Raw genomic sequence first — 26,804 nt, 5'->3', positions numbered from 1 at the left:
GAACTCGCTAGAAGGCAATGGCAAGCCACTCCAGTACCCTTGCCTAGAAAATCCCATGGATGGAGGAGCCTGGTAGGCTGCAGTCCGTGGGGTCGCTAAGGGTCGGACACGACTGAGCGACTTCACTTTCACTTTTCACTTTCACACATTGGAGAAGGAAATGGCAACCCCCTCCAGTGTTCTTGCCTGGAGAATCCCAGGGACGGGGGAGCCTGGTGGGCTTCCGTCTGTGGGGTCACACAGAGTCGGACACGACTGAAGTGACTTAGCAGCAGCAGCAGCAGCAGCAGTCATGTGGAAGTTTGCTTTGGTTGCTCGCGAAATATTGCCTTGGTGCGGCTTTTTCTCTCTCCACTTGGGGCCGCTAGTCTTGCAGAATGTTGCTTTGGTGAATAATGCGGCTTTTTTTCGGTTGCCTTGGGCCTGTTGGGCGAATTGCCTCTTCGGTGTGTAATACGTGTTTTTTCTCTTCGCTGGGGTCTGCTAATCGTGCAGAAGGTTGCTCTGGTGTGTAATTCGGCTTTTTTACATTGGCTTGGGGCTGGTCGTTGTGCGAAATGCGGCTTTGGTGGGTAACGCGGCTTTTCTCCCTCTGCTTGGGGCTGCTGCTGCTGCTGCTAAGTCGCTTCAGTCATGTCCGACTCTGAACGACCTCATAGACGGCAGCCCACCAGACTCTGCCATCCCTGAGATTCTCCAGGCAAGAACAATGGAGTGGGTTGCCATTTCCTTCTACGGGCTGAATGTTGCACTGGTGTGTAATTCGGTCCGACCCCGCACCTCCCCACCCACGTTGGCTTGGGGCGGCTAGTGCGCTAGACTGTTGCTTCAGTGTGCAAACCGGCTTTTCTCCCTTGGCTTGGGGCTGCTAGTTGTGGGGCCTGTTGCTTTGGTGCGTAATCCAGCTTTTCTCTCTCGGCTTCCGGCTGCTAGTCGTGGGATATTGCTTTGGTGTATAACTTAGGTTTTCTCCCTTGCCTTGGGTGTGCAAATTGTGCATCGCGATGTAACAGCCGAGGCTCCGTTTGGTTTCACGTGCACTTCTTTAAACAGTTTTTCTCCGAGATAGTGACAGTAGTTGGAAAACTTAACCAATATACCTAACCATTTTACTTACATGACTTTAAAGTTTTCAGATGTCGAACTGTTGATTATTTTAACAAAAACGGTCAAATTTTAATGTTCGTAAAAGTTAACATTATTCAGTTTGGCGCCATGATTCTTACTCTACCACAAAAGCCCACAGGTTAAATTTCCCTCAACAAAGTATTTTATTCTTTTGTGGCTTTTATGACTTAGTATTGCAGAAGTTTTTGAATGTAAGTGTATTTTAAAGATTATTTGTAGGGTAATGAATATAAACGTGAGAAAATGGAGGAAATTTGAAAATCTGTTTAGTATATTTTATGCACATGTTATAAAACTTAGATACAGTATTTAGGTTTTAATGAGTGAAACCTTTAAATAATGCAGCTCAAAAGAGATTTACAGCAGCCGTCTAATGTAATTTAAACTTCCAGGCTTTTGTCATCTGTAAAAAACGTCATTCGTTAGTTCAGCGCTTGTTTTCCTTTTTGCGTTACAAGTTTCCTTGTCTTTTTAGTAAACATTTTTTAAAGTTAAGTTTTTTTTTTTTTTTTTTAATGACACTTGAACATTTTGGCTCATAATTAGTTTTTTGGCATATTTTTTGCCACCTAACAGTAAAACGATGGAAGCAGATAGGCCTGGAAAACTCTTCATAGGAGGCCTCAGTGCTGAAACAACGGAGAAGTCTCTTGAAGCTGATTTTGGGAAATACGGTCACATTATGGAAGGTAACTGTAGAATCAATATACATTAAGTCGTTAAAGCATATGTATACTTTGAGTAGTTTGAGATTTTTTTTTTAATTGATTAAGCACTTGGCAGTCAGTGAAAGGGTCTCCTCTTACTGAAAAGGGAAGAAAAGAGTGCTTTTAAAATGTACTAATGGTCCTGGGACATGAAATAGAATAAGATATGGTAATTGTAGAATTCTTGAGATTATTTACTGTTAGTTTTTAAAATACTAGAAGTTATACATAAAAATCAAATTGTGTGGTGTTTTTATATCATATATAAAATAATATATAGATTTTTGTTGCTTTTAAGTAACTTTCAAAAGTTTCTACTCTATTGATAACATTCAAGTATGTTAAAGGGGTCTTATGAGAAAGCGTCAAAGGAGTGATTATTTTGAAAACAATAAAGTTCAGTTTTATGTGACATTTTAAATTAAAAAGATTTATGTATATTACAGTTCTCTTGATAAGGGATCGGAACACAAACAAGTCGAGAGGCTTTGCTTTCATTACTTTTGAGAGCCCGGCAGATGCAAAGGATGCTGCCAAAGGAATGAATGGAAAGGTAAGTCTTAATAATGAATGTTCTTCATCTAGTACTCTTTATAGATTTCTTTATTGTTACAATAGTATAATGCTCTGTAAGGCTTCACTCTCCTTTTTGTCACATAAACACTGGATCCTCTGGTTGGGAAGAGATTGAAGTTAATACCCAGCAGTAACAAAATAGATTAAATCTGTCTTCTATTAGCATTCAAGTGTAAACACAAATAGGTTTTAACCTTCAGCACTCTACCGGTATTCCATTCTGTATTTTAAGTCTTGGCACTTTCTATTTAAGTCAGTCTTCACTGTTTCAGTGTTACGAATAAAAATTTGTCCCTTAGAGGCAGAACTGTTTTTAAACATTGGAGAATTGCTTTACAATATTGTGTTGGTTTCTTGCAGTCTATCAGCATGAATCAGCCATAAGCATCCCACTTCTTTAGCTAGTTACAGAGCACTGTGTTTGCTCCAGGATTTCCCCCTCTGTGGATTGTTATATTAAATAAAAAAAGTCTATTTCCCCCATTTTGTATTGTGGGTCATGGGCTTTTGTACTCATGATATCCTGTTAATTGTTAAATTATCTCTAAAGCTTCTACATTCCCTTAGTGTGACTACATTAATTCCCTATTATCTATAGTTATGGTTCTAGTATATTTCAGGCATGTGGCACAAGCTGACCCTTGTACTTTCATTTTTCAGATATGGTAATACCTAAAAGTTAAGTTTGACCCAGCTTTGGGTCACAGAGATAAAGTTTCCTTGAGACTACTTGATGGTAACTAATTGCTGTTTTTTAATTTGTTCGAGTTGTCTAGCCACAGGAACATGTAATCTGAAATTACACTTGAATTATTCTTTATTCAATAGGTGTTATATTGTAAGGCATTGATTGTATTTAGCAGCTGACTAATGGTTATGGATGAGACAAAGTATTTATTTTCTTGAGCACTGGTATTCTAGGGTGAAGGGAAAAGATGTACGAGAGGAAACATTAATTTCACATGCAGAAATGTTAAGGAAAATGAAGTAGTAATTTTGGTAGAGCTTATTGGGTTTTGGATACTATTTTTAGGTATATCTAGGAATGTAAGCTAAATCCTGCGTTGGGAAGGAGGCAGTGCATGAATTTGTGGAAAATATTTTGAACCAAAAAATAGAAAATAAGACCTAAGATGGGAAAACATGGCTTTTGAGGCTGATTATATTGAGCTAGAGCCCATTTCAGCCAGAAGTCCTGGTAGGAATTTAGGATTTAAAATTATTTTCCAAAAATAATATGAAATAACAAGAGTCTATATAGTATGATTCCTGCTGGGTTTTCAAAACTCCCTTTGGTCTCTGTAAAAGATTAAGGCAGATATTGGAAGATCAATTAAGTTTAAGCATTTCTGAAAAATATGAAGTAGCATTACGGTAACTATTTGGGAACACAAAATAAAACAGTTGTGTAAGGCAAGAAATGTTAAAGACCAAATAAGGACCCTAGTTTTAAAAAAGAAAAAGGAAGAAAATTAATAGAACTAGAGTAAATACAGAGCAGCACTTATATTGAGAAATTTTCTTTATGTTTTTGTCTAATAGAACAAATGCTAAAATGTAATTATGATAGGAACAATAGTTTTGAGTAAATACTGTAAGTAATATGCATGCTTTTACATACCCTTGGGAAACAAATTTTAAATGGAAAAATTACTAAAATGAAGCACGTTACAGAAAATAAAAATGTGTGCTTTTTCATGGTAATGGAGAGATACACATCTTTTAATACCAGAGAACCTTTCAGGAAATTCTGATAGTAAATGCATATGCTTTGTGGTGGATGACTTACGAAAGGCAATTGCCAATTAAGTCATGTTCATCATGTGGAAGGACACAGTCATTTCAGGAAAAAAATGTTTGCTTTTGGGGAAAAAATACTGATTTAACTCATTACAACAATAAGTTAAATTTTATGTAACATTAGTGATGCTGTACTTAATCTTTTAGTTTTTGGATGGAAAAACAATTAAAGTAGAACAAGCCAATAAGCCATCATTTGAAAGTGGTGGTAAACTGAGATCTCAACCTCCTGCAAGAAAAAGGGGCCATCCGAGAAATCTGAGATGTGAAAAAGGAGGAGGAGCAACAGGTCGTGTGTCTCAAGGAGGACACTTTGGTAATGTATTAAAATATAAGGATGCCATAGCACTGAAAACCTGTTAAGTTTGAACATCTAGTAAGCCTTAATTTTTATTGCATTGGTAATGAGCAGAATAATCGATAAGAATATATTAGGTGAGAAATTACCATTCTTGATAATCAAAATTATTTCTAAGTTGTAAAGAATTGTCGTAGTTTTAAAATTACGTATGTGCAAAAAATGTTTATCGTCTTACAGGGAAATCACTTAAATTTTGTTAAGTTTTTTTTAACCATTGTTATTGATGCCTCTTTAAGAGTTTTTCTACAGAATTCATTTCTGTTGATCATACATTAGAATTTTCCAGCTTACAGCAAATAACTTTATTTAAAGAATTAAAACTACGTTGATATACTTTCAGAGTAGTCCTACTGTATTGTAAAAAGTACTGGATAATTTTCAAGATTACATAACAGATAACCACAGTTCAGGGGTGAAAATTCCATATTTTTGGACTGACCTTATAGTGTTTGTCTTGAGCATAAATGTGCAGACAAATCTGTGCAAATATCCACTGTCATTTTGATACGGTGCTTTTGTTCCTGGGTTCTGTTGTAGTATAATTTGCAGTTTGGAAAAGTTGTCTTTGATGCAGATGTAAAAGCATCTGTTTTGTATGTATATTTACATACAAAACATATATATTTACATGTTTGTGTGTGTTAGAGAACAGTGAGTTATTGAAAATGGTAATATGAGATTTTCAAAGAAGTTTTTACTTGGTAAGACAGAAGAAGGGAGTCACTTTCCATTCATAAACTTCCATATATTTAACGAACTTTGTCTCTTCTAGTAACAGTAGCAAATCTTTAAAAAATTTCACTTCTGGTTTTGACAACCAGATGTGCCATTTTTAGAAAATCTTAAGTTCAGTTACAGCGTGTGTTCATTATAAGATCACACAGTTCTGTTGTTTTCTCAAGAGATGAGGGGAAAAGTTTACTAGCTTATACTCTGCCAAGTGTAATTGGAATATATCTGTCAACATTTTTCTAGTTAGATAAAAAGATAATTTTTCATTGCATACCATGCATTTTTAACGTCTGTTAAACTTGAACAGAACATAGCCTTTTACTCAAAATTAACACTAAAGGTTATGCTTGAACAAAACAGAATTGATCTGTGTGAATTCAATTATAAGCAGGATTTTTTGTTTTTTATCGAATTATATATGTATCCATGGTTGTTTGAAAAGTTGCATATTTTCCTATAAAAGGTGTTGTTTGTATTTTTAGGTGCATATTTTTATTGTTTTGACTTAATTATTGTTACATTTTATTTATTTGAAGTATAGTTTATTTAAAAGAATGGATTAGTTTCACTTGTGCAACATTGGGACTTAATATTTGGATAGATTCAAATCAATGTATATTTCATGTAAAATATTCTCTCTTTCTCTATGAGGTACAAATAGCTTTGTGACATGTTTTTTTTTTTTTAATTTACATTATTGTATTGGTTGTCCCATACTTGGCATGAATCCACCCTGGGAGTACATGTGTTCCCAATCTTGAATGCCCCTCCCACTTCCCTCCCCATATCATTCCTCTGGGTCATCCCAGAGCACCAACCCCGAGCTTCCTGTATCTTGCATCGAACCTAGACTGGCAATTCATTTTACATATGATAATATACATGTTTCAGTGCCAATCTCCCCATTCATCCCAACCAGCCCCGTGTCTCTATTGCTGTCTCTCACACAGGGTTATCGTTATTGTCTTTCTAAATTCCCTATGTATGTGTTAGTATCCTGTATTGGTGTTTTTCTTTCTGGCTTACTTCACTCTGTATAATAGGCTCCAGTTTCATCCACCGATTAGAACTGATTCAGATGCATTCTTTTTTTATTATGTTAATTTTAATTGGAGGCCAATTACACTATTGTTTTGGTTTTGCCATACATTGACATGAAACTACCGGGGTGTACATGTGTTCCCCATCTTGAACCCCCGTCCCACTTCCCTACGCATATCATTCCTCTGGAGCATCCCAGTGCACCAGCCCCGAATATCCTGTATCATGCATGGAACCTAGACTGCCGATTAGTTTCACCTATGATGATATACATGTTTCAGTGCCGTTCTCCCAAGTATCCCACCCTCACCCACGGGGTCCGTAACTGGTGTATATATCTGTGTCTCTTTTGCTCTCTCGTATACAGGGTTATTGTTACCATCTTTCTACATTCCATATATATGTGTTGGTATACTGTACTGGAGTTTTTCTTTCTGGCTTACTTCACTCTGTATAATAGGCTCCAGTTTCATCCGCCTCATAGAACTGATTCAATTGTAATTTTTTTCCCTTTTTTAATATTTTTAAAAAATTTTATTTGGAGGCTAATTATTTTACTATATTGTATTGGTTTTGCTATACATTGACATGCATCTGCCCTGGGTGTTCATGTCTTTCCCAACTTGAACCCCTCTCCCATCTCCAACCTATATCATTCCTCTGGGTCATCCCAGTGCATAAGCTCCGAGCATCCCGTATCATGCATCGAACCTGGACTGGAGATTCATATCACATATGATAATACACATGTTTTAATGCCATTCTCCCAAGTCATCCCACCCTCTCCCTCTCCCTCAGAGTCCATAAAACTGTTCTGTATATCTGTGTCTCTTTTGCTGTCTCACATACAGGATTATTGTTACTATCTTTCTAAATTCCATATATATGGACTAGTATACTGTATTGGTGTTTTTCTTTCTGGCTTACTTCACTCTGTGGAATAGGCTCCAGTTTCATCCACCTCATTAGAACTGATTCAAATGTATTCTTATATATATATTGTTTTAACTGGAGGCTAATGACTTTTGAATATTGTATATGTTTTGCCATATGTTGACATGCATCTGTCCCGGGTGTACATAAGTTCCCCATCTTGAAACCCCTTCCACCTCTGTCCCCATATCATCCCTCTGGGTTATCCCAGAGCACCTGTCCCGAGCATCCTGTACCATGCATTGAACCTGGATGGCCGATTCATTTTCACATATATTAATATACATGTTTCAATGCCATTCTCCTACATCATCCCCCCTTGCCGTTTCCTACAGAGTCCATAAGATTGTTGTATATATCTGTGTCTCTTTTGCTGTCTCGCATACAAGAGTTTCATTAAAATCTTTCTAAATTTCATATATATGTGTTAGTATACTGTATTGGTGTTTTACATTCTGGCTTACTTCACTCTGTATAATATGCTCCATATTCATCAACGTCTTTAGAACAGTTACAAATTGCTTCTTTTTTTTATTTTTTAAAACAATTTAATTGGAGGCTAATTTACAATATTGTATTGGTTTTGCCTTTCATTGATATGAATCTGCTCCAGACATACATGTCTTCCCGATCTTGAACACACCCTCCCTCCTCCATCCTTATATCATCCCTCTGGGTCATCCCTGTGCCCCAGCCCAGAGAATCCTGTTTCATGCATCGAACCTGGACTGGAAATTCATTTCACATATGATAATATACATGTTTCAGTGCCATCCATCCATATCATCCCAACTTCGCCCTCTCCCACAGAGTCCATAAGACTGTTCTATATATGTGTTTCTTTTGCTATCTCGCATAAAGGGATATTGTTACTATCTTTTTTAAATTCCATATAAATGTGTTAGTAAACTGTGTTGGTGTTTTTCCTTCTGGCTTACTTCACTCTGTATAATAGGCTCCAGTTTCATCCACCTCATTAGAACTGATTCAATGTTATATATATTTATATATATATATATTTATATTTAATTTTAATTGGAGGCTAATTATTTAAAATATTGTATTGGTTTTGCCTTACATTGCCATGAATCTTCCCTGGGTGTACTTGTGTATCCCATCTTAAACCCCTCTCCCACTTCCATCCACATGTCATTCCTCTGGGTCATCCCAGAGGACCAGCCCCAAGCATCCTGTATCATGCATCGAACCTGGACTAGCTATTCGTTTCTCATATGATAATATACATGTTTCAATACCATTCTGTGAAATCATCCCACCCTCTCCCTCACCCACTGAGTCCATAAGATTGTTGTATATATTTGTCTCTCTTTTGATGTCACGCATACAGGGCTGTTTTTACCATCTTTCTAAATTCCATAGATATGCGTTAGTATACTGTATTGGTGTTTTTCTTTCTGGGTTACTTCCCTCTGTATAATCGGCCCCAGTTTCATCCACCTCATTTAGACTGATTCAAATGTATTCTCTTTTTTTTAATCTTAAAAAGAAAAAAAACAAACTTTACTTAGAAGCTAATTAAAATATTGTATTTGTTTTGCCATACTTTGACATGAATCTGCCCTGGCTGAACATGCATTCCCCATCTTGAATCCCCCTCCCGCCTCCCTCCCCATATCATTCCTCTGGGTCATTCCAGAGCACCAACCCCGAGTTTCCTATAAGATGTTTCGAACCTGGACTGGCAGTTCGTTTCACATATGATAATATACATGTTTCTATGCCATTCTTCCAAATCACCCCACCATTTCCCTCTCCCACAGAGTCCATAAGACTGTTGTATAGTAACAGTAACAGATATCTGTATCTCTTTTGATGTCACGCAGACAGGGTTATTGTTACTATCTTTCTAAATTCCATATATATGCTTTAATACACTGTATCGGTGTATTTCTTTCTGGCTTACATCACTATGTATAATAGGTTCCAGTTTCGTCCACCTCATTAGAACTGATTCAAATGTGTTACTTTTTTTTATCTTTTCTGAAAAATTTTAATTGGAGGCTAATTAGTCTACAATATTGTGTTGTATTTGTCTTACATTGACATGAATCCGCCCCGGATGTACATGTGTTCCCCATCTTGAACCCCCCTCCGACCTCCCTCCCCATATCATCCCTTGGGGTCATCGCAGTGCAATAGCCCCGGGCATCCTGTTTCATTCATCAAACCTGGGCTGGGGATTTATTTCACATATGATAATGTACATGTTTCAATGCCATTCTCCCAAATCATCCCAAATTTGCCCTTCCTTCAGAGTCCATAAGACTCTACTATACATCTGTGTCTCTTTTACTGTCTCGCATACAGGGTTATGGTAACCATCTTTCTAAATTCCATATATATGTGTTAGTGTACTGTTTTGGTGTATTTCTTTCTGGCTTAATTCACTGTGTAAAATATGCTGAAGTTTCATCCACCTCAGTAGAAGTGATTTAAATGTATTCTTTTTTTTTTAATCTTTTCAAAAAATTTTAATTGGAGGCTGATTACTTTACAATATTGTATTGGTTTTGCCATACTTTGCCATGAATCTGCCCTGGGTGTACCTGTATTTCCCATCTTGAACCCATCTCCCTCCTGATAATATCCCTTTGAATCATCCCAGTGCACCAGCCCTGAGGAATCTGTATCATGCATCAAACCTGAGTGGAGGAGATTCATTTCACCTGTGATAATATACATGTTTCAATGCCATTCTCCCAAATCATCCCTCCCTTGCCCTCTTCCTCAGAGTCCATAAGACTGTTGTATATATCTGAGTCTCTTTTGTTGTCTTACATATAGGGTATCGTTACCATCTTTCTCAATTCCATATATATGATTAGTAAACTATATTGGTGTTTTTCTTTCTGGGTTACTTCACACTATAATTGGCTCCAGTTTCAACCACCTCATTAGAACTGATTCAGTGTAGTCATTTTCTAAATTTTAACTGGAGGCTATTTATTTTACAATATTGTAGTGGTTTTGCCATACATTGACATGAATATGCCCCAGTGTACATGTGTTCCCCATCTTGAACCCCCTTCCTCTTCGCAGTATCATTCCTCTGGGTTTTCCCAGTGCACCAGTCCCGAGCATCTTGTATCATTCATTGAACCTGGACTGGCAATTCGTTTCACATATGATAATATACATGTTTCTGTGCCATTCTCCCAAATCATCCCACCCGTGACTTCTCCCACAGATTCCATAAGACTGTTCTATATATCTGTGACTCTTGCTGACTCGCGTACAGGGTCATCATTACCATCTTTATAAATTCCGTATAAATGTGTTAGTATACCGTATTGGTGTTTTTCTTTCTGGCTTACTTCTCACTGTATAATAAGCTCCAGTTTCAACCACCTCATTCCGTCCGTTCCGTTCAGTCACTCAGTCGTGTCCAACGCTTTTACGACCCGTGGACTGTAGCCTACCAGGCTTCTCCGTCCATGGGATTCTCCAGGCAAGAATACTGGAGTGGGCTACCCTTTCCTTCTCCACTGATGCAAATGTATACTTTTTCTAAAAAAATATTTTTATTGGAGGCGAATTACTTCACAATATTTTATTGGTGTTGCTGTACATTGACATGATTCTGCCCCGAGTGCACAGGTGTTCCACATCTTGAACCCCCCGCCCCGCGCCGAACTTCCCTCCCCATATCATCCATCTGGGTCAACCCAGTGCACCAGTCCCGAGCATCCTGTGTGATGCATCGAACCTCTACTGACGATTCATTTCCCATGTGATAATATACATGTTTCAGTGCCATTCTCTTAAGTATCCCACCCTCGCCCTCTCCCATAGAGTCCATAGACTGTTGTATATATCTGTGTCTCTTTTTCTGTCTCACATACAGGGTAATCGTTCCCATCTTACTAATTTCCATATGTGTGTGTTAGTATATTGTATTGGTGTTTTCATTTCAGGCTTACTTTAATCTGTATAATAAACTCCAGTTTCATCCGCCTCATTAGAAATGATTCAAATATATTCTTTTTTAAAATTTAAATTATAAGCTGATACTTTACAATATTGAATTCGTTTTCCCACACATTGACATGAATCGGCCCTGGGTGTACATGTGTTCCCCATCTTGAACCCTCCTCCGACCTCCCTCCCCATATCATCCCTCTGAGTCATCCCAGTGCACCAGCCCCGAGCATCCTGTATCATGCATCAAACCTGACTGATGATTCATTTCACGTATGTCGGCATACTTGTTTCAGTGCCATTCTCCTAAATCATCCCTTGCTTGTCTCTCCCTCTGAGTCCATAAGACTGTTCTCTATATCTATGTCTCTATTGCTGTCTCACATAAAGCGATATTGTTACCATCTTTCTAAATTCCATATAAATGTGTTAGTATACTGTGTTGGTTTTTCTTTCTAGCTTACTTCACTCTGTATAGTAGGCTTAGGTTTCATCCACCTTATTAAAACTGATTCAAATGTATTCATGTTTTATCGTTTATAAAAAATTTCAATTAGAGGCTAATTAGTTTCCAATACTCTATATTGGTTTTTCCATACACTGCCACGAATCCACCCGGTTGTACATGTGTCCCCATCTTGAAATCCCCTCACGCCTCCCTCCTCATATCATTCCTCAGGGTCATCCCAGTGCACCAGCCTGTGTCATGGATCGAACTTGGACTGGTGATTCTTTTCCCATATCATGACATACATGTCTCAATGCCATTCTCCAAATCATGCAACCCTTGGCTTCTCCCACAGACTTCATAAGACTGTTCTACATCTCTGTTTCTCTTTTGCTGTCTCGAATACAGGGTTCTCATTACCATCATTTTGAATTCCAATATATGTGTTGTATACTGTATTGGTGTTAATCTTTCTGGCTTACTTCACTCTGTATAATAGGCTCCAGTTTCATCCACCTCATTAGAACTGATTCAAATGTATTCTTTATATATATATGTATGTATGTATGTATTTAATTTTAATTGCACGCTAATTGCTTTACCTGAATTGCTTTACAATATTGTATTGGTTTTGCCTTACATTGCCATGAATCTTCCCCGGGTGTACATGTGTTCCCTATCATGAACCCTGCTTCCACCTCCCTCCCCACATCATTCATCTGGGTGATCTCAGAGCAGCAGCCCCGATCATCCTGTATAATGCATTGAACCTGGACTGGTGACTCATTTCCCATATGGTTATATACACATGCCATTCTCCCAAATCATCGCACCCTCTCCCTCACCCACAGAGTCCAAAAGACTGTTCTATATATCTGTGTTTCTTTTGCTGTCTCGCATACAGGGTTATCGTTACCATGTTTCTAAATTCTATATATTTGTGTTCGTATACTGCATTGGTTTTTTTCTTTCTGGCTTACTTCACTCTGTATAATAGCTCCATTTTCATCCACCTCATTGGAATTGATTCAAATGTATCCTTTTTTTATCTGTTATAAACAGTTTTAATTAAGAGGCTAATTACTTTCCAATACTATATTGGTTTTGCCATACACTGACATGAATCCACCGGTTGTACATGTGTTTCCCATCTTGAACTCCCCTCCCACCTCCCTCCCCATATCATTCCTCAGAGTCATCCCAGTGCATCAGCCCCGAGCATCCTGTATCATGGATCGAAGCTGGACTGGTGATGCATTACACATATGATGATATACATGTTTCATTGCCATTCTCCCAAATCATCCCTCCCTCACCCTCTCCCACAGAGTCCATAAGACTGTTCTATATGCCTGTGTCTCTTTTGTGTCGCATACCATGTTATTGTTTCCATCTTTCTCAATTCCATATATTTGTGTTAGTATACCGTGTTGGTGTTTTTATTTCTGGCTCAGTTCACTCTGTATAATAGGCTCCAGTTTAATCCACCTTATTAGAACTGGTTAAAGTGTATTCTTTTAATTGCTGAGTAATACGGCATTGTGTATATGTAACACAGCGTTATTATCCATTTGTCTGCAGATGGACATCTAGGTTGCCTCCATGTCCTGGCTGTTAAAAACAGTGCTGCATTGAACATTGGAGTACATTTGTTGCTTCCAATTCTTGTTTCCTCGGTGTGTATGCCCAGGAGTCAGATTGGTGGGTCGTATGGCAGGTCTATTTCCAGATTTTTAAGGAATCTCCCCCACTTTTCTCCATAGTGGCTGCACTAGTTTGCATTCCCATCAACAGTGCAGGAGGGTTCCCTTTTCTCCACATCCTCTCCAGCTTTTTTGCTTGTAGAATTTTGGATAGCAGCCATTCTGACCGGGGTGAAATGGCACCTCATTGTGGTTTTGATTTTCAGTTCTCTGATTAGAAGTGACATTGAGCATCTTTTCATATGTTTGTTAGCCTTCTGTTTGTCTTCTTTGGAGAAATGTCTGTTTAGTTCTTTGGCCCATTTTTTGATTGGGTCGTTTATTTTTTCTGGATTTGAGCTACAGGTGTTGCTTGTGTATTTTGGAGATTAATTATTTGTCAGTTGCTTCATTTGCTATTATTTTCTCGCATTCTGAAAGCTGTATTTTCACCTTGTTCATCGTTTCCTTTGCTGTGCAGAAGGTTTTAATTTTAATTAGGTCCTCTTAGTTTATTTTTACTTTTATTTCCAATATTCTGTGAGGTGGTTCATGGAGGATCCTGCTGTGATTTATGTCAGAGAGTGTTTTGCCTACGTTCTCCTCTAGGAGTTTATAGTTTCTGGTCTTCCCCTTAGGTCTTTAACCCACTTTGAGTTTATTTTTGTATATGATGTTAGGGAGTGTTCTAGTTTCATTCTTTTACAAGGAGATGACCAGTTTTCCCAGGACCACTTGTTACAGAGATTGTCTTTTCTCCATTGAATATCTTTGCCTCCTTTGTCAAAGATGAGGTGTCCATCGGTGTGTGGATTTATCTCTGGGCTCTCTATTTTGTTCCATGGCTCTATATTTCTGTCTTTATGCCAGTACCATACTGTCTTGATGACTGTGGCTTTGTAATACAGCCTAAAGTCCGGTGGATTGATTCCCCCCTTTCTTCTTTCTCAAGATTGCTTTGGCTGTTCGATGTTTTTGTACTTCCATACAAATTGTAAAATTATTTGTTCTAGCTCTGTGAAAAATAACATTGGTAGCTTGATAGGGATTGCACTGACTCTATAGATAACTTTGGGCAGTATAGTCATTTTCACAGTATTGATTCTTCCAATCCACCAACATGGTATTTTCTCCATCTATTAGTATCCTGTTTGATTTCTTTCACCAGTGTCTTATAGTTTTGTATATAAAGGCCTTTTGGTTTTTTTGGTAGGTATATTCCTAAGGATTTTATGCTTTTCGTTGGAACGGTGAATGGAATTGTTTTCTTAATTTCTTTTTCTATTTTCTCATTATTAGTGTATAGGAATGCAAGGGATTTCCGTGTGTTGATTTTATATCCTGAAACTTTACTATATTCATTGATTAGCTCTAGTAGTTTTCTGGTAGAGTCTTTAGGGTTTTTTGTGTAGAGGATCATGTCATCTGCAAATAGTGACAGTTTTAATTCTTTTCCAATCTGGAATGCTTTGATGTCTTTTTCTGCTCTGATTGCTCTGGCCAAAACTTCCAAAACTATGTTGAATAGTAATGGTAAGAGTGGCCACCCTTGTCTTGTTCCTGACTTTAGGGGAGATGCTTTCAAGGGTTCACCATTGAGGATAATGTTTGCTGTGGGTTTGTCATATATAGCTTTTATTATGTGGAGGAATGTTCCTTCTATTCCCACCTTCTGGAGGGTTTGTATGATAAATGGATGTTGAATTTTGTCAAAGGTTTTCTCTGCATCTATTGAGATAATCATACAGTTTTTATTTTTCAGTTTGTTCATTTGGTGTATTACATTGATTGATTTGCGGATACTGAAGAATACTTGCATCCCTGGGATAAAGCCGACTTGGTCATGATGTATGATCTTTTTAATGTGTTGCTGGATTCTGATTGTTAGAATTTTGTTAAGGATTTTTATATCTATGTTCATCAGTGATATTGACCTGTAGTTTTCTTTTTTTGAGGTATCTTTTTCAGGTTTTGGTATTAGGGTGATGGTGGCCTCATAGAAGGAGTTTGGAAGTTTACATTCGTCTGCAGTTTTCTGGAAGAATTTGAGCAGGAGAGGCGTTCAGTTCAGTTCAGTCACTCAGTCGTGTCCGACTCTTTGCGACCCCATGAATCACAGTACGCCAGGCCTCCCTGTCCTTCACCAACTCCCAGAGTTCACTCAAACTCATGTCCACCGAGTCGGTGATGCCATCCAGCCATCTCATTCTCTGTCGTCCCCATCTCCTCCCACCCCCAATCCCTCCCAGCATCAGACTCTTTTCCAGTGAGTCAAGTCTCGCATGAGGTGGCCAGAGTATTGGAGTTTCAGCTTTAGCATCAGTCCTTCCAATGAACACCCAGGATTGATCTCCTTTAGAATGGACTGGTTGGCTCTCCTTGCAGTCCAAGGGACTCTCAAGAGTCTTCTCCAGCACCACAGTTCAAAAGCATCAATTCTTTGGTGCTCAGCTTTCTTCACAGTCCAACACTCACATCCATACATGACCACGGGAAAAACCATAGCCTTGACTAGGCGTACCTTAATTGGCAAAGTAATGTCTCTGCTTTTTAATACACTATCCAGGTTGGTCATAACCTTCCTTAGCTCTTCTGTAAAATTTTGGTAGAATTCATCTGTGAAGCCGTCTGGTCCTGGGCTTTTGTTTGCTGGAAGATTTCTGATTACAGTTTCCATTTCTGTGCTTGTGCTGGGTCTGTTAAAGATTTTCTATTTCTTCCTGGTTCAGTTTTGGAAAGTTGTACTTTTCTAAGAATGTGTCCATTTCTTCCAAGTTGTCCATTTATTGGCCTGTAATTGCTGATAGTAGTCTCGTATGGTCCTTTGTATTCCTGGGTTCTCTGTTGTGATCTCTCCATTTTCATTTCAAACTTTATTGATTTGGATTTTCTCCCTTTGTTTCTTGATGAGTCTGGCTAATGGTCTGTCAACTTTATTTACCCTCTCAAAAAAAAAACAGTTTTTGACTTTGTTGATTTTTGCTTTGGTCTCTTTTGCATTTATTTCTGCCCTGAGTTTTAAGATTTCTTTCCTTCTACTCACCCTGAGGTTGTTAATTTCTTCCTTGTCTCATTACTCTAGGTGTAGAGTTATGTTATTTAGCTGACTTTTTTCTTCTTTCTTGAGGTATGCCAGTATTGCTATGAACCTTCCCTTTAGCACTGCTTTTACAGTGTCCGAGAGGTTTTGGGTTGTCATGTTTTCATTTTCATTCATTTCTGTGCATATTTTGACTTCTTCTGCGATTTGTTGGTTACTCAGCAGCGTGTTCTTCAGCCTCCATGTGTTGGAATTTTTAATAGATTTTCTCCTGTAACTGAGAGCTAATGTTACTGCATGGTGGTCAGAAAAGATGGTTGGAATGATTTCAATTATTTTGAATTTACCCAGGCTAGATTTATGACCCAGGATATGATCTATCCTGGAGAAGGTTCCGTGTGCACTTGAGGAAAAGGTGAAATTGATTGTTTGGGGGTTAAATATCCTATAGGTATCAATTAGGTCTAACTGGTCTGATGTATCATTTAACGTTTGTGTTCCCTTGTTAATTTTCTGTTTAGTTGATCTATCCATAGGTATGAGTGGGGTATTAAAGTTTCCCACTCTTATTGTGTTATTGTTAATTTCCCCTCTCAATTGCTAGCATTATCTTACACATTGCGGTGCTCCTATATTGGGTGCATATATATTTATAATTGTTATGTCTTCTTGGATTGATCCTTTGATAATTATATAGTGTCCTTCTTTTCCTCTTTTCACAGCCTTTGTTTTAAAGTGTATTTTATCTGATATGAGTATTGCTACTCCTGCTTTGTTTTGGTCTCTGCGAGGAGTATCTTTTTCCAGCCCTTCACTTTCCGTCTGTATGTGTCCCTCGTTTCGAGGTGGGTCTCTTGTAGACAACATATATAGGGGTTATAGGGGTCTTGTTTCTGTATCCATTCAGCCAGTCTTTGTCTTTTGGTTGGGGCATTCAACCCATTGACATTTAGGGGAATTATTGATACCTATGATCCCGTTGCCATTTACTTTATTGTTTTGGGTTCGAGTTTGTACACTCTTTCTGTGTTCTTTCTAGAGAAGGTCCTTTAGCATTTGTTGGAGAGCTGGTTTGATGGTGATGAATTCTCTCAGCTTTTGCTTGTCTGTAAGGCTTTTGATTTCTCCTTCATATTTGAATGAGATCCCTGCTGGGTACGGTAATCCGGGCTGTAAGTTATTTTCTTTCAACACATTCAGTATGCCCTGCCATTCCGTCCTGGCCTGAAGAGTTTCTCTTGAAAGATCAGCTGTTATCCTTATGGGAATCCCCTTGTGTGTTATTTGTTGTTTTTCCCTTGCTGCTTTTAATATTTGTTCTTTGTGTTTGATCTTTGTTAATTTGATTAATATGTGTCTTGGGGTGTTTCACCTTGGGTTTATCCTGTTTGGGACTCTTTGGGTTTCTTGGACTTGGGTGATTATTTCCTTCCCCATTTTAGGGGAGTTTTCAACTATTATCTCAAGTATTTTCTCAGGTCTGTATTTTTGTCTTCTTCTTCTGGTACTCCTGTGATTCGAATCTTGGTGCATTTGACATTGTCCCAGAGGTCTCTGAGATTGTCCTCGTTTGTTTTAATTCGTTTTACTTTTTTTCCTCTCTGTTTCATTTATTTCTGCCATTCTGTCTTCTAGCTCACTTATCCTATCTTCTGCCTCCGTTATTCTACTGTTGATACCCTCCAGAGTGTTTTGGTCTCATTTATTGTGTTATTCATGATATATTGACTCTTATTTATTTCTTCTAGGTCCTTGTTAAACCTTTCTTGCATCTTCTCAATCCTTGTCTCCAGGCTAATTATCTGTAACTCCATTTTGTTTTCAAGATTTTGGATCACTTTCACTATCATTTAGAATTCTTTATCAGGTAGATTCCTGTCTCTTTCTCTTTTGTTTGGGTTGGTGGGCATTTATCCTGTTCCTTTACTTTCTGGGTATTTCTCTGACGCTTCATCTTGCTTATATTGCTGTGGGTGGGTTGGCCTTTCCGTCTTCTGTCTGTTTGTGGAGTTCTCTTTATTATGAAGTTTCCTCTCTGTGGGTGGGATTGCACGGTGTGGCTTGTCAAGGTTTTCTGGTTAGGGAAGCTTGTGCCGGTGTTCTGGTGGGTGGGGCTTAATATCTTCTCTCCGGAGTGCAATGAAGTGTCCAGTAATGAGTTATGAGATGTCAGTGCGTTTGGAGTGACTTTGGGCAGCCTCTATATTGAGGCTAAGGGCTATGTTCCTGTGTGGCTGGAGAATTTGTGTGCTGTGCTCTGGAACTTTGTGTGCTTGCTCTGGAACTTGTTGAACCTTGGGTAGTGCTTGGTTTCAGTTTAGGTATAGAGGTGTTTGATGAGCTCCTATCGCTTAATGTTCCATGGGGTCAGGAGTTCTCTGCTGTTCTCAGGATTTGGACTTAAGCCTCCTACTTCTGGTTTTCAGTCTTATTCTTGCAGTAGCCTCAAGACTTCTCCATCTGTCACTTCCAAAGCGGTTCCCTCTGGTTTAGCTTCTTCTGTTTGTTCTTCTCTTCAGTGTCTAGCTTCTGCCCTGACACAAGGGGGCGGTGGTGGACACTTTTTTAGGCTCACGTTCAGTCGTGCTGTGGGGAAGGAGGAAGTCTGCAAACAGATATCACTGGCATTTGTGGGGAGTGCTCGCAGTGTCTCGGCCACACTGGGTTTGCCCCCGCTCACAGCGTGTGTACTTTCCCTCTCTATACTCCTCAAGCTCTAGGTTGCTCTGCCAGGAACTGTCTGAGGCAGGCCCTGGGTAGCATGCACTTCCCAGGTCAAAGCCGCTCAGGTTCAGGTAGTACTCCTCAAAGGCGCAGACTTGGTTGGGCCTGCGTTTTGGGCCCTTCCCCAGTCCGAGCAGCTCAGGTGGCCAGGTGTTTGGCTAGCGCAGTCGCTGTGACTTATCACCTCCCCGGGCCCTGCTTCTCGGTTTTCTGGGTATACAACTGGCGTACCCTCTCAGGCTGTTGTCAACCGTCCAGAATCCCAAGAAAACTTGGTTATCATCGAAGCCTGCTTGCAGTTTGGTAGATGATGCCTCTGTGGGGCCTTGATTGCCCCCTTAAACAGCTCTGCTTGCCCTCTCCTGCCTGTCTTGGTGGGGGATTGGCCATCCGCAGCTGGCTAAGTTGCTCAGTCCTTTGTTCTGTGAGCAGGTCTGGCGGTGTCTTAGGTTTGGGCTTTTTGCCTTTTTGCAGGATATCTATCCCACAGTCTGCTTTGCTATCTCAAGTTAGCTACCTCAGATTGCCCTCGGGGCCTTCAGGTCCGGTCCTTACTCTAAGCAATGCAGCCCGCATCTCCCTGCCAAGCCCCCACTTGCTAGTGGTGGATATGGGCGTCTGTGCTGCTTCTTCACTGGGAGTTACCATTGGGCATGTAATCTGTGGGTTTTAATTATTTATTTATTTTTCCTCCCAGTTATGTTGCCCTCTGAGTTTCCAAGGCTTGCCACAGACTCGCCAGTGAGAATGTTTCCTGGTGTTTGGAACCTTCTTTCTTTTTTTAGACTCCCTTTCTGGGACAGATCTCCATCCTTACCTCTTTTGTATATCCTTTCGAAGACAATGGGCTGATTTTCTGGGTGCCTGATGTCCTCTGCTGGCATTCAGAAGTTGTTTTGTGAAATTTACTCAGCGTTCAAATGCTCTTTTGATGAATTTGTGGAGGAAGTGGTCTCCCTCTTCTGTTCCTTCGCTGTCTTAGGACCGCCGCCCTATTGTGTTACTTTTTTAAAAAGCTTTTTTGATACCAGAGTAGTATGAATTATTATCATTTTCCTCCAAGTGTGTTTAAAAATTTATTTTATCCTGGTTTTTCTCCACCTCCTTTATTCTCTTCAGACTACTATCACAGCAGTGGTTCTTGACTCATTTCGTAAATTTTTCAAACTGAATTGTACTAACTGATGTTTCATTTGAGGAATTAGTTTTATTGGTTTAGGCAAATACGAATGCTGAAGGCAATGGTAGTTCTTTAGTAAATATCTATAAACAGTAAGCGAAACTTAATGTTAATTCTACTTAAAAGATTTCACTGAAATACAGGTGATAATGGATATAGTCGCAATATGAGCTCTTCAAGAGAAACTTATCCACCTAAAAGAGGACCATCCTCAAGATGTGAAGGTCCTTCTCCTAAAAGATCTGCTCCTTCTGCTCAAGGGCGAACCAGTAGTGGAATGAAAGGACAAGGTAAACGCTATATAATATAGGGACTGTTGTTTCTTAGTAAAAGTGAGCAATTTTAAAATGAATGCTTAACTTTAAGATGCACATGTTTACTGATCACTAGTTTATTTGTTGATTCACAGCTGGAAAATAATTCTTTAGCATCTAATTTTAGATGTGTAGTAGGTGATTAACATAGAAGTGGGGAAGACATTTCCTTTAAATCTAAAAGGGAAAGAGGAGAGTGAAAAGGTTGGCTTGAAGCTCAACGTTCAGAAAACGAAGATCATGGCATCTGGTCCCATCACTTCATGGGAAATAGACGGGGAAACAGTGGAAACAGTGTCAGACTTTATTTTGGGGGGCTCCAAAATCACTGCAGATTCTGATTGCAGCCAGGAAATTAAAAGACGCTTACTCCTAGGAAGGAAAGTTATGACCAGCCTAGATAGCATATTAAAAAGCAGAGACATTACTTTGCCAACCAGGGTCCGTCTAGTCAGGGCTATGGTTTTTCCCATGGTCATGTATGGATGTGAGAGTTGGACTGTGAAGAAAGCCGATTGCCGAAGAATTGATGCTTTTGAAGTGTGGTGCTGGAGAAGACTCTTGAGAGTCCCTTGGACTGCAAGGAGATCCAAGCAGTCCATTCTGGAGGAGATCAATCCTGGGTGTTCATTGGAAGGACTGATACTAAAGCTGAAACTGCAATACTTTGGCCACCTCATGCGACGAGTTGACTCACTGGAAAAGAATCTGATGCTGGGAGGGATTGGGAGTGGGAGGAGATGGGGACAACAGAGAATGAGATGGCTGGATGGCATCACCAACTTGATGGACATGAGTTTGAGTGAACTCTAGGAGTTGGAGATGGACAGGGAGGCCTGGCGTGCTGTGATTCATGGGGTCGCGGAGAGTCGGACACGACTGAGCGACTGAACTGAACTGAAGCTTGCTAGAGAATTCCTCAGAATTTTTTTTTTTTTAAGTTGCTAACATTTGCTGCTTAGTAGGAGTTTTCATGTAGTTTCAAGGTCAAGTATTTTTATGAAAACTAATATCCTATGAGTCAGCATTTTGGAATGTAGAATCTTTTAGCTCTGTTATATTGGCTACCTGGTTCATGTAATTATAAACATTAACTGAAATTTGCCATATTAACTTTAGTTTGGATTCTTGACATATTTTTACTTTGTTGTTTGACTCCTGGTACAGTTAAAAACTTTGAATCACTATCAAATTGTCATTTTATGTATAGACTATTATTGAAGCCAAGTGTAATATGGTATTGATTTCAAAATAGTAAAGAAGTTGAGAAAACTAAAGTTTCATTAGACTATTAGCCCAGTAAGCAAACAAAACAAGAGAAGTCTGACCACCAGGAATTAGTAAGAATTAGCACAAGAAGTGAACATTATTTATGGGAATTAGTTTCCTGTTTTGGAAGAGGCAGAATTTTTCAAGTGCGCCCTTTATTACTAATAAGTAGTTGAACTCAAAAGCACTATTGTTTAGAAAGGTCAGTAATTCAGGTTGCGGTTTATGTTAAATTTATCACCATTAGGAGAGAATCAGCTACTTTGTGATTGAATATGTGATAATAGTTTTCAAAAATTAATTAGATTTTACTCAAGTTTTGAGAGATTCTATTACTTGTAATTTAAGGATTATGCAAAATGTACAGGGAGCAGATGGTGTCAGAAAATAAAGTGTTCAGGAATTACATGTATAAAGCAAACTAAATGTGCATTAATGGGATTTTATAAGTAGTTTTTTTAAATTGTTTTGGAGAGAGGAAAGATACCAGTCTTTTGATTTTTTTTTTTTCTTTGAACTATTACTCTCAATTCTGAGATACTTATGTAAGCATTTTAAAATTAAAGGTCCAGTATTGCGGAGAGAAAATTACAGAGGAGGTCCTCATAGAGAGCCAATGTCTTCTCGGAGAGATAACTGTGTGTCACCAAGAGATAATGGTTGTGCTACTAAAGAGAGGTAAAGAAAAATAAAATACATGCATTTTTAAGTCATAGTTCATTTTGTTGAGGTAAAATTTATCTAACAAAATTTTAAAAGTGAACAATTCAGTAGCATTTAAAATACTCAGAATTCTACAACCACTCTCTCTGTTCAGTTCCAAAATAGTTAATCACCCCAAAACAAAATCCATAAGCAGTTGCTCCCATTTTTATCCTCCTGTATCCCTAGTAAACACCCACCTATATCATGTGTCTGTAAATTTACCTAATCCTGAATATATCATACGTTCACTGTAGCCTGCCAGGCTCCGCTATCCATGGAATTCTCCAGGCCAGAATACTGTAGTGGGTAGCCATTCCCTTCTGCAGAGGATCTTCCTGAGGGATTGAACCCTGGTCGTCCACATTGCACTCGGATTCTTTACCAACTGAGCCACCGGGGAAGCCCTAACAATATGTGACCTTTAATATGTGGCTTTTCCATTAGTGTGAGTGTTTTCAAAGATAATCCTTGCTGAAGCATGAGTCAGTACTTCAGTTTTTGAGTGGGGGTTAACACCATTGTATGTATAGTTAACATGGTTTGTTTATCCATCTTTGTAGTTAATGTGTACAAACATTGGAGTGCCTGTTTTCAATTCTTGGTGTAAACTCTGAATTGGAATTCCTGGGTCGTACAGTAACTTCAGTATTTTAAGGAACCGTTCATCTCCATAACTGCACTGCTGCCAATGCAAGAGACTCAGGTTCAGTCCCGAAGTGGGGAAGATTGCCTGGATGAGAAAACAGCAACTTACTGCAAATTCTTGCTTGGAAAGTCCCATCAATAGAGGGGCCTGGTGGGCTACAGTCCACAAGGTCTCTAAGAGTCTGACACAGCTTTATATTTCTACCATGCACACACAGGATTTCAGTTTCTCTGCATGTTCACAAACACTTGATGTTTTATATTTTAGATTAAAAAATATCTCTCTCTATATATAGCCTGTCTGCTAGGTGCAGAGTAGATATCTCATTCGGATTGAGAAACTGTATTTCCCTAAAATACAATTATGTTAAGCAGTGTTTTATATTCTTGTTCATAATTATATATCTTCCTTGAGGAAAAGTATATTGAAGTCCTTTGCACATTTAAAACTTTCTTTCTGAATTCTTGTCATTTAATTTTGTTTGTTTGTTTTAAGTTTCTCAGGCAGAGATTATTCAAGTTCGCGAGACACCGAGGATTATGCTCCACCGTCTAGAGACTATGCATACTGTGATTATGGCCATTCAAGTTCTCGAGATGATTATTCCTCTAGAGGACATAGGTACTATAAACAATTCTGTTTTTAATCAAATAACTTATGGAAATGGTTAATTATAACATTAATTCTCTTAAATGTAGTGATCGTGATGGCTATGGTGGAAACCGTGATAGAGATTATTCTGAACATCGAAGTGGAGGTTCCTACAGGGATTCATACAAGAGTTATGGTAAGAGTACAGTTACAGCTTACAAATGACAAAATTAGAATTGACATGCTAGATCTACATCATTTACTCAAGTTTACTTCTATTTTCTCAGAAAATAAAATGTAATTTCTACCTAATTGATTGGTTTGAAGGTCTTTGAATTATTTTTGATCTGTCATTTCAAATGATATGAAGGATAATTTGGCAGCTCACATTTTTTAATCACAAAAATTATTGTAACATTTTTAAAAGCAAAAGTGCTGTTGAGAGTATGAAGCACAGGAACATTATGAAGTTCAAAATTTTAGTCTTTTCCAAAAAATTAACATTTAAACTCCTGCTAAGGCACTTCAGTCGTGTCCGACTCTGTGCAACTCCATAGACAGCAGCCCACCAGTCTTCCCGGTCCCTGGGATTCTCCAGGCAAGAACACTGGAGTGGGTTGCCATTTCCTTCTCCAGTGCATGGAAGTGAAGTCGCTCAGATGTGTCCGACTCTTAGTGACCCCATGGACTGCAGCCTACCAGGCTCCGCCACCCATGGGATTTTCCAAGCAAGAGTACTGGAGTGGGTTGCCATTGCCTTCTCAACTACTGGAACTAAAAAGTACTGCTCTTTTAAATAAATGTGAAAGCCCCTTCACCACTGCTGCTAATTCATATCTTCACCAGAGAGGCAGATAAAGGCTATCCTTTCAAAGATTTAGTACTTTACAGTCATGTTATAGAAGTAACGGGAAAAGTTTTATAATTTTATCAATTACTGATTTCACAGGGGGCTCCCGTGGTGCTCCGTCAGGAAGAGGTCCACCTCTGAGTTATGGCAGAAGCAGTCGCTATGATGATTATAGCAGTACAAGAGACAGATATGGAGGAAGTCGGAAAAGTTACTCAAGCAGCCGAAGTGATACCTACTTAAGTGGTCGTGACCGTGGCGGAAGACAAGAACAAGGGTTTCCATCCTCCAAGGATAGGGTGTACCCTCCTCCTCGTGAGTCATACAGTAGCTCAGGTTGTGAGGCTTCCAGGGGAGGTCATGGGGGGAGCCGATCTGAAAGAGTAGGCAGAAACAGGTACTAAAAATGTTTTCTTGGCATGGGAAAATTTTTTGTGAGTTTCTGTTTTAACTGGTACTTGAGTATTGCTGAAGAAAACCGTTGGTTTTGGAGGGAAGAGCTGTAAACTTTCACCTCCATGAATTTTCAGATAAATTGAAAAATAGAATTATTCAGATAAGTTGAAAAATAGAGTTATTCAAAGTAATTTCATACTTGTTACTGCTGGTTGAAAGATAGAAGTTAAAATTTTTAAATTTAATGTCTAAATTTTCTGAGTATGTTTTGTAAAGTGTTATTGTTTATTTTACTGGTGGGTTAAACGAGCATAAAAACACTTGTTTCTTGTTTAGAAGGTGAATTGTGCTGTTTGCTTAAAGTTTCCCTTTGTAGTCTTTGCACACGAATGCATTCAGAATTAAGCAGTATGCTATTTCTCCATTGCAAGCCTTACCTGCTTTATATTTAGGTTAACAATATTACATGTTATTTTTGAAAGCAGTGTATAGAAGGTTTGGCAAGGCTCTAAAAACCTGAAGGAAATGTTTGCATCTTTACTAAAATTTTTGTCTAACTTTTTAAAACAATAGTATAAATCAGAAGAAAATTTAGATGTGTGAATAAATGTTTAAGAAGTCTGAAGTTAAGTATCAATTGTCTTAGTCATTCAAGTGGCAAATGATAAAAGTGCCAACCACGATTAAAAAGAAAACAATCTGCACCTAAGTCGGGATTGAACTAGTTAAGTATTCTGAGTATGTATCTTCATGAAAGGAAGCAGTTCTAGATTTGTTGGAAATGCAATGCTTTAAGTAATACTTATTTTCACTTCATTTTGGAGTACTTGGTATAACCCAAAAGTATAGGCTTATCTATAAGGAAAGTTAAGGGGTTTTGTAGGCAATCCTAGGTATCAGTAATAATACATCAACTTTTTATTAAGAGGCAAGGATAAGCGCTGCAGAACAAATTGGAATTTGCAAAATTAGTGGAGAAATTTGCAGTGTCCTTTTAAAGTAACAGAAATTTACTTGTTAAAGGTTCCATTAACAATAAAATCAAAATAACATTTGAGGCAAACTCAGAAGACAGATTAAGAAATTTCTTAGGATTGTTCCACATGTTAGACGTCAAAGGCATAGTTAAAATACATTTTCAAGACAAAGGACAGTGCATAAAAGTGACATTCATGTTCTACATGAAGTTCACCAGGCAGTACTGTCCAGGTAAGCAGGTACAAAATAAGCAGTAAGTTACTGATCCTAGTACGAAGCTGAGAAAGAACAGGATATGTTTTGAGTAGTTGCATTGGTAACTGCTGAAATGCCAACCAAAGTCAGCAACTGCTCCTTTGATATTTTGGTAACATTTTTACTAGACATTATGAAGGCATAATTTTCATTCAGTTGTGCTGTAGTGTTTGTGAGGACTGAATAAGAGTATAAATGTTGTAGCATAATTTCTAGTTACCATAACGGATTCACAGGAAATAGTGTCTGTATTACCTACCCTGGAAGCTTTGAGCAACAGAAAGATCCTTGACAGGATGTCTTGTTATCATAGTGACAACATTTGTGAGAAAATGAGAATGGCAGCCTAGAATATAATTTCTCCCCAACATTGCTACAAGGATTCTGTTTTTGAGCTTGTGAAAGAGTAAATGCTGAAAATTATAACCAAAGTTAAAAGCCTATCTTGTTAAAACGTTCATGAGAATATAATGAATTTGTCTGTAGTACAGAGAATGAGAAGTAAATTT

At 38.5% G+C, this 26,804-nt stretch overlaps 1 protein-coding gene across 3 annotated transcripts; it reads left to right on the top strand.

The window, feature by feature from the left end:
- The first annotated feature begins 1,703 nt into the window (after nucleotides 1-1,703).
- On the top strand, nucleotides 1,704-25,423 carry LOC148773183 (RNA-binding motif protein, X chromosome-like). Of its 3 annotated transcripts, XM_088834420.1 has the most exons (9): nucleotides 1,712-1,817; nucleotides 2,282-2,388; nucleotides 4,359-4,527; nucleotides 20,435-20,581; nucleotides 22,441-22,552; nucleotides 22,591-22,601; nucleotides 23,714-23,846; nucleotides 23,924-24,012; nucleotides 24,766-25,423. In XM_088834420.1, exons 1-9 carry the CDS (start codon nucleotides 1,712-1,714, stop codon nucleotides 25,068-25,070), a joined length of 1,179 nt encoding a protein of 392 aa, XP_088690546.1. In that variant the 3' UTR covers nucleotides 25,071-25,423. The 3 variants fall into 3 exon arrangements, with proteins under 3 accessions (XP_088690547.1, XP_088690546.1, XP_088690545.1); XM_088834421.1 differs by lacking the exon at nucleotides 22,591-22,601 and having other exon boundaries at nucleotides 1,704-1,817; nucleotides 23,721-23,846; XM_088834419.1 differs by lacking the exon at nucleotides 22,591-22,601 and having other exon boundaries at nucleotides 20,435-20,587; nucleotides 23,721-23,846.
- Nucleotides 25,424-26,804: the final 1,381 nt, after the last annotated feature.

The sequence above is a fragment of the Moschus berezovskii genome, chromosome Y (genome assembly GCF_049115385.1).
Source record: "Moschus berezovskii isolate FMDL1 chromosome Y, NW_MosBer_1.0, whole genome shotgun sequence".
Classification (NCBI taxonomy): domain Eukaryota; kingdom Metazoa; phylum Chordata; class Mammalia; order Artiodactyla; family Moschidae; genus Moschus; species Moschus berezovskii.
Note: the sequence above shows the minus strand (reverse complement) of the source record. Positions and strands in the feature narration are given on the sequence as shown.

Excerpts from the sequence above, each read along its gene's own strand:
- LOC148773183 (XM_088834420.1), top strand. The coding sequence starts at position 1,712 with ATGGAAGCAGATAGGCCTGGAAAACTCTTCATAGGAGGCCTCAGTGCT. Across the intron at positions 2,389-4,358 it reads CCAAAGGAATGAATGGAAAG|TTTTTGGATGGAAAAACAAT; the intron begins GTAAGTCTTAAT and ends TTAATCTTTTAG. Across the intron at positions 24,013-24,765 it reads GGATTCATACAAGAGTTATG|GGGGCTCCCGTGGTGCTCCG; the intron begins GTAAGAGTACAG and ends CTGATTTCACAG.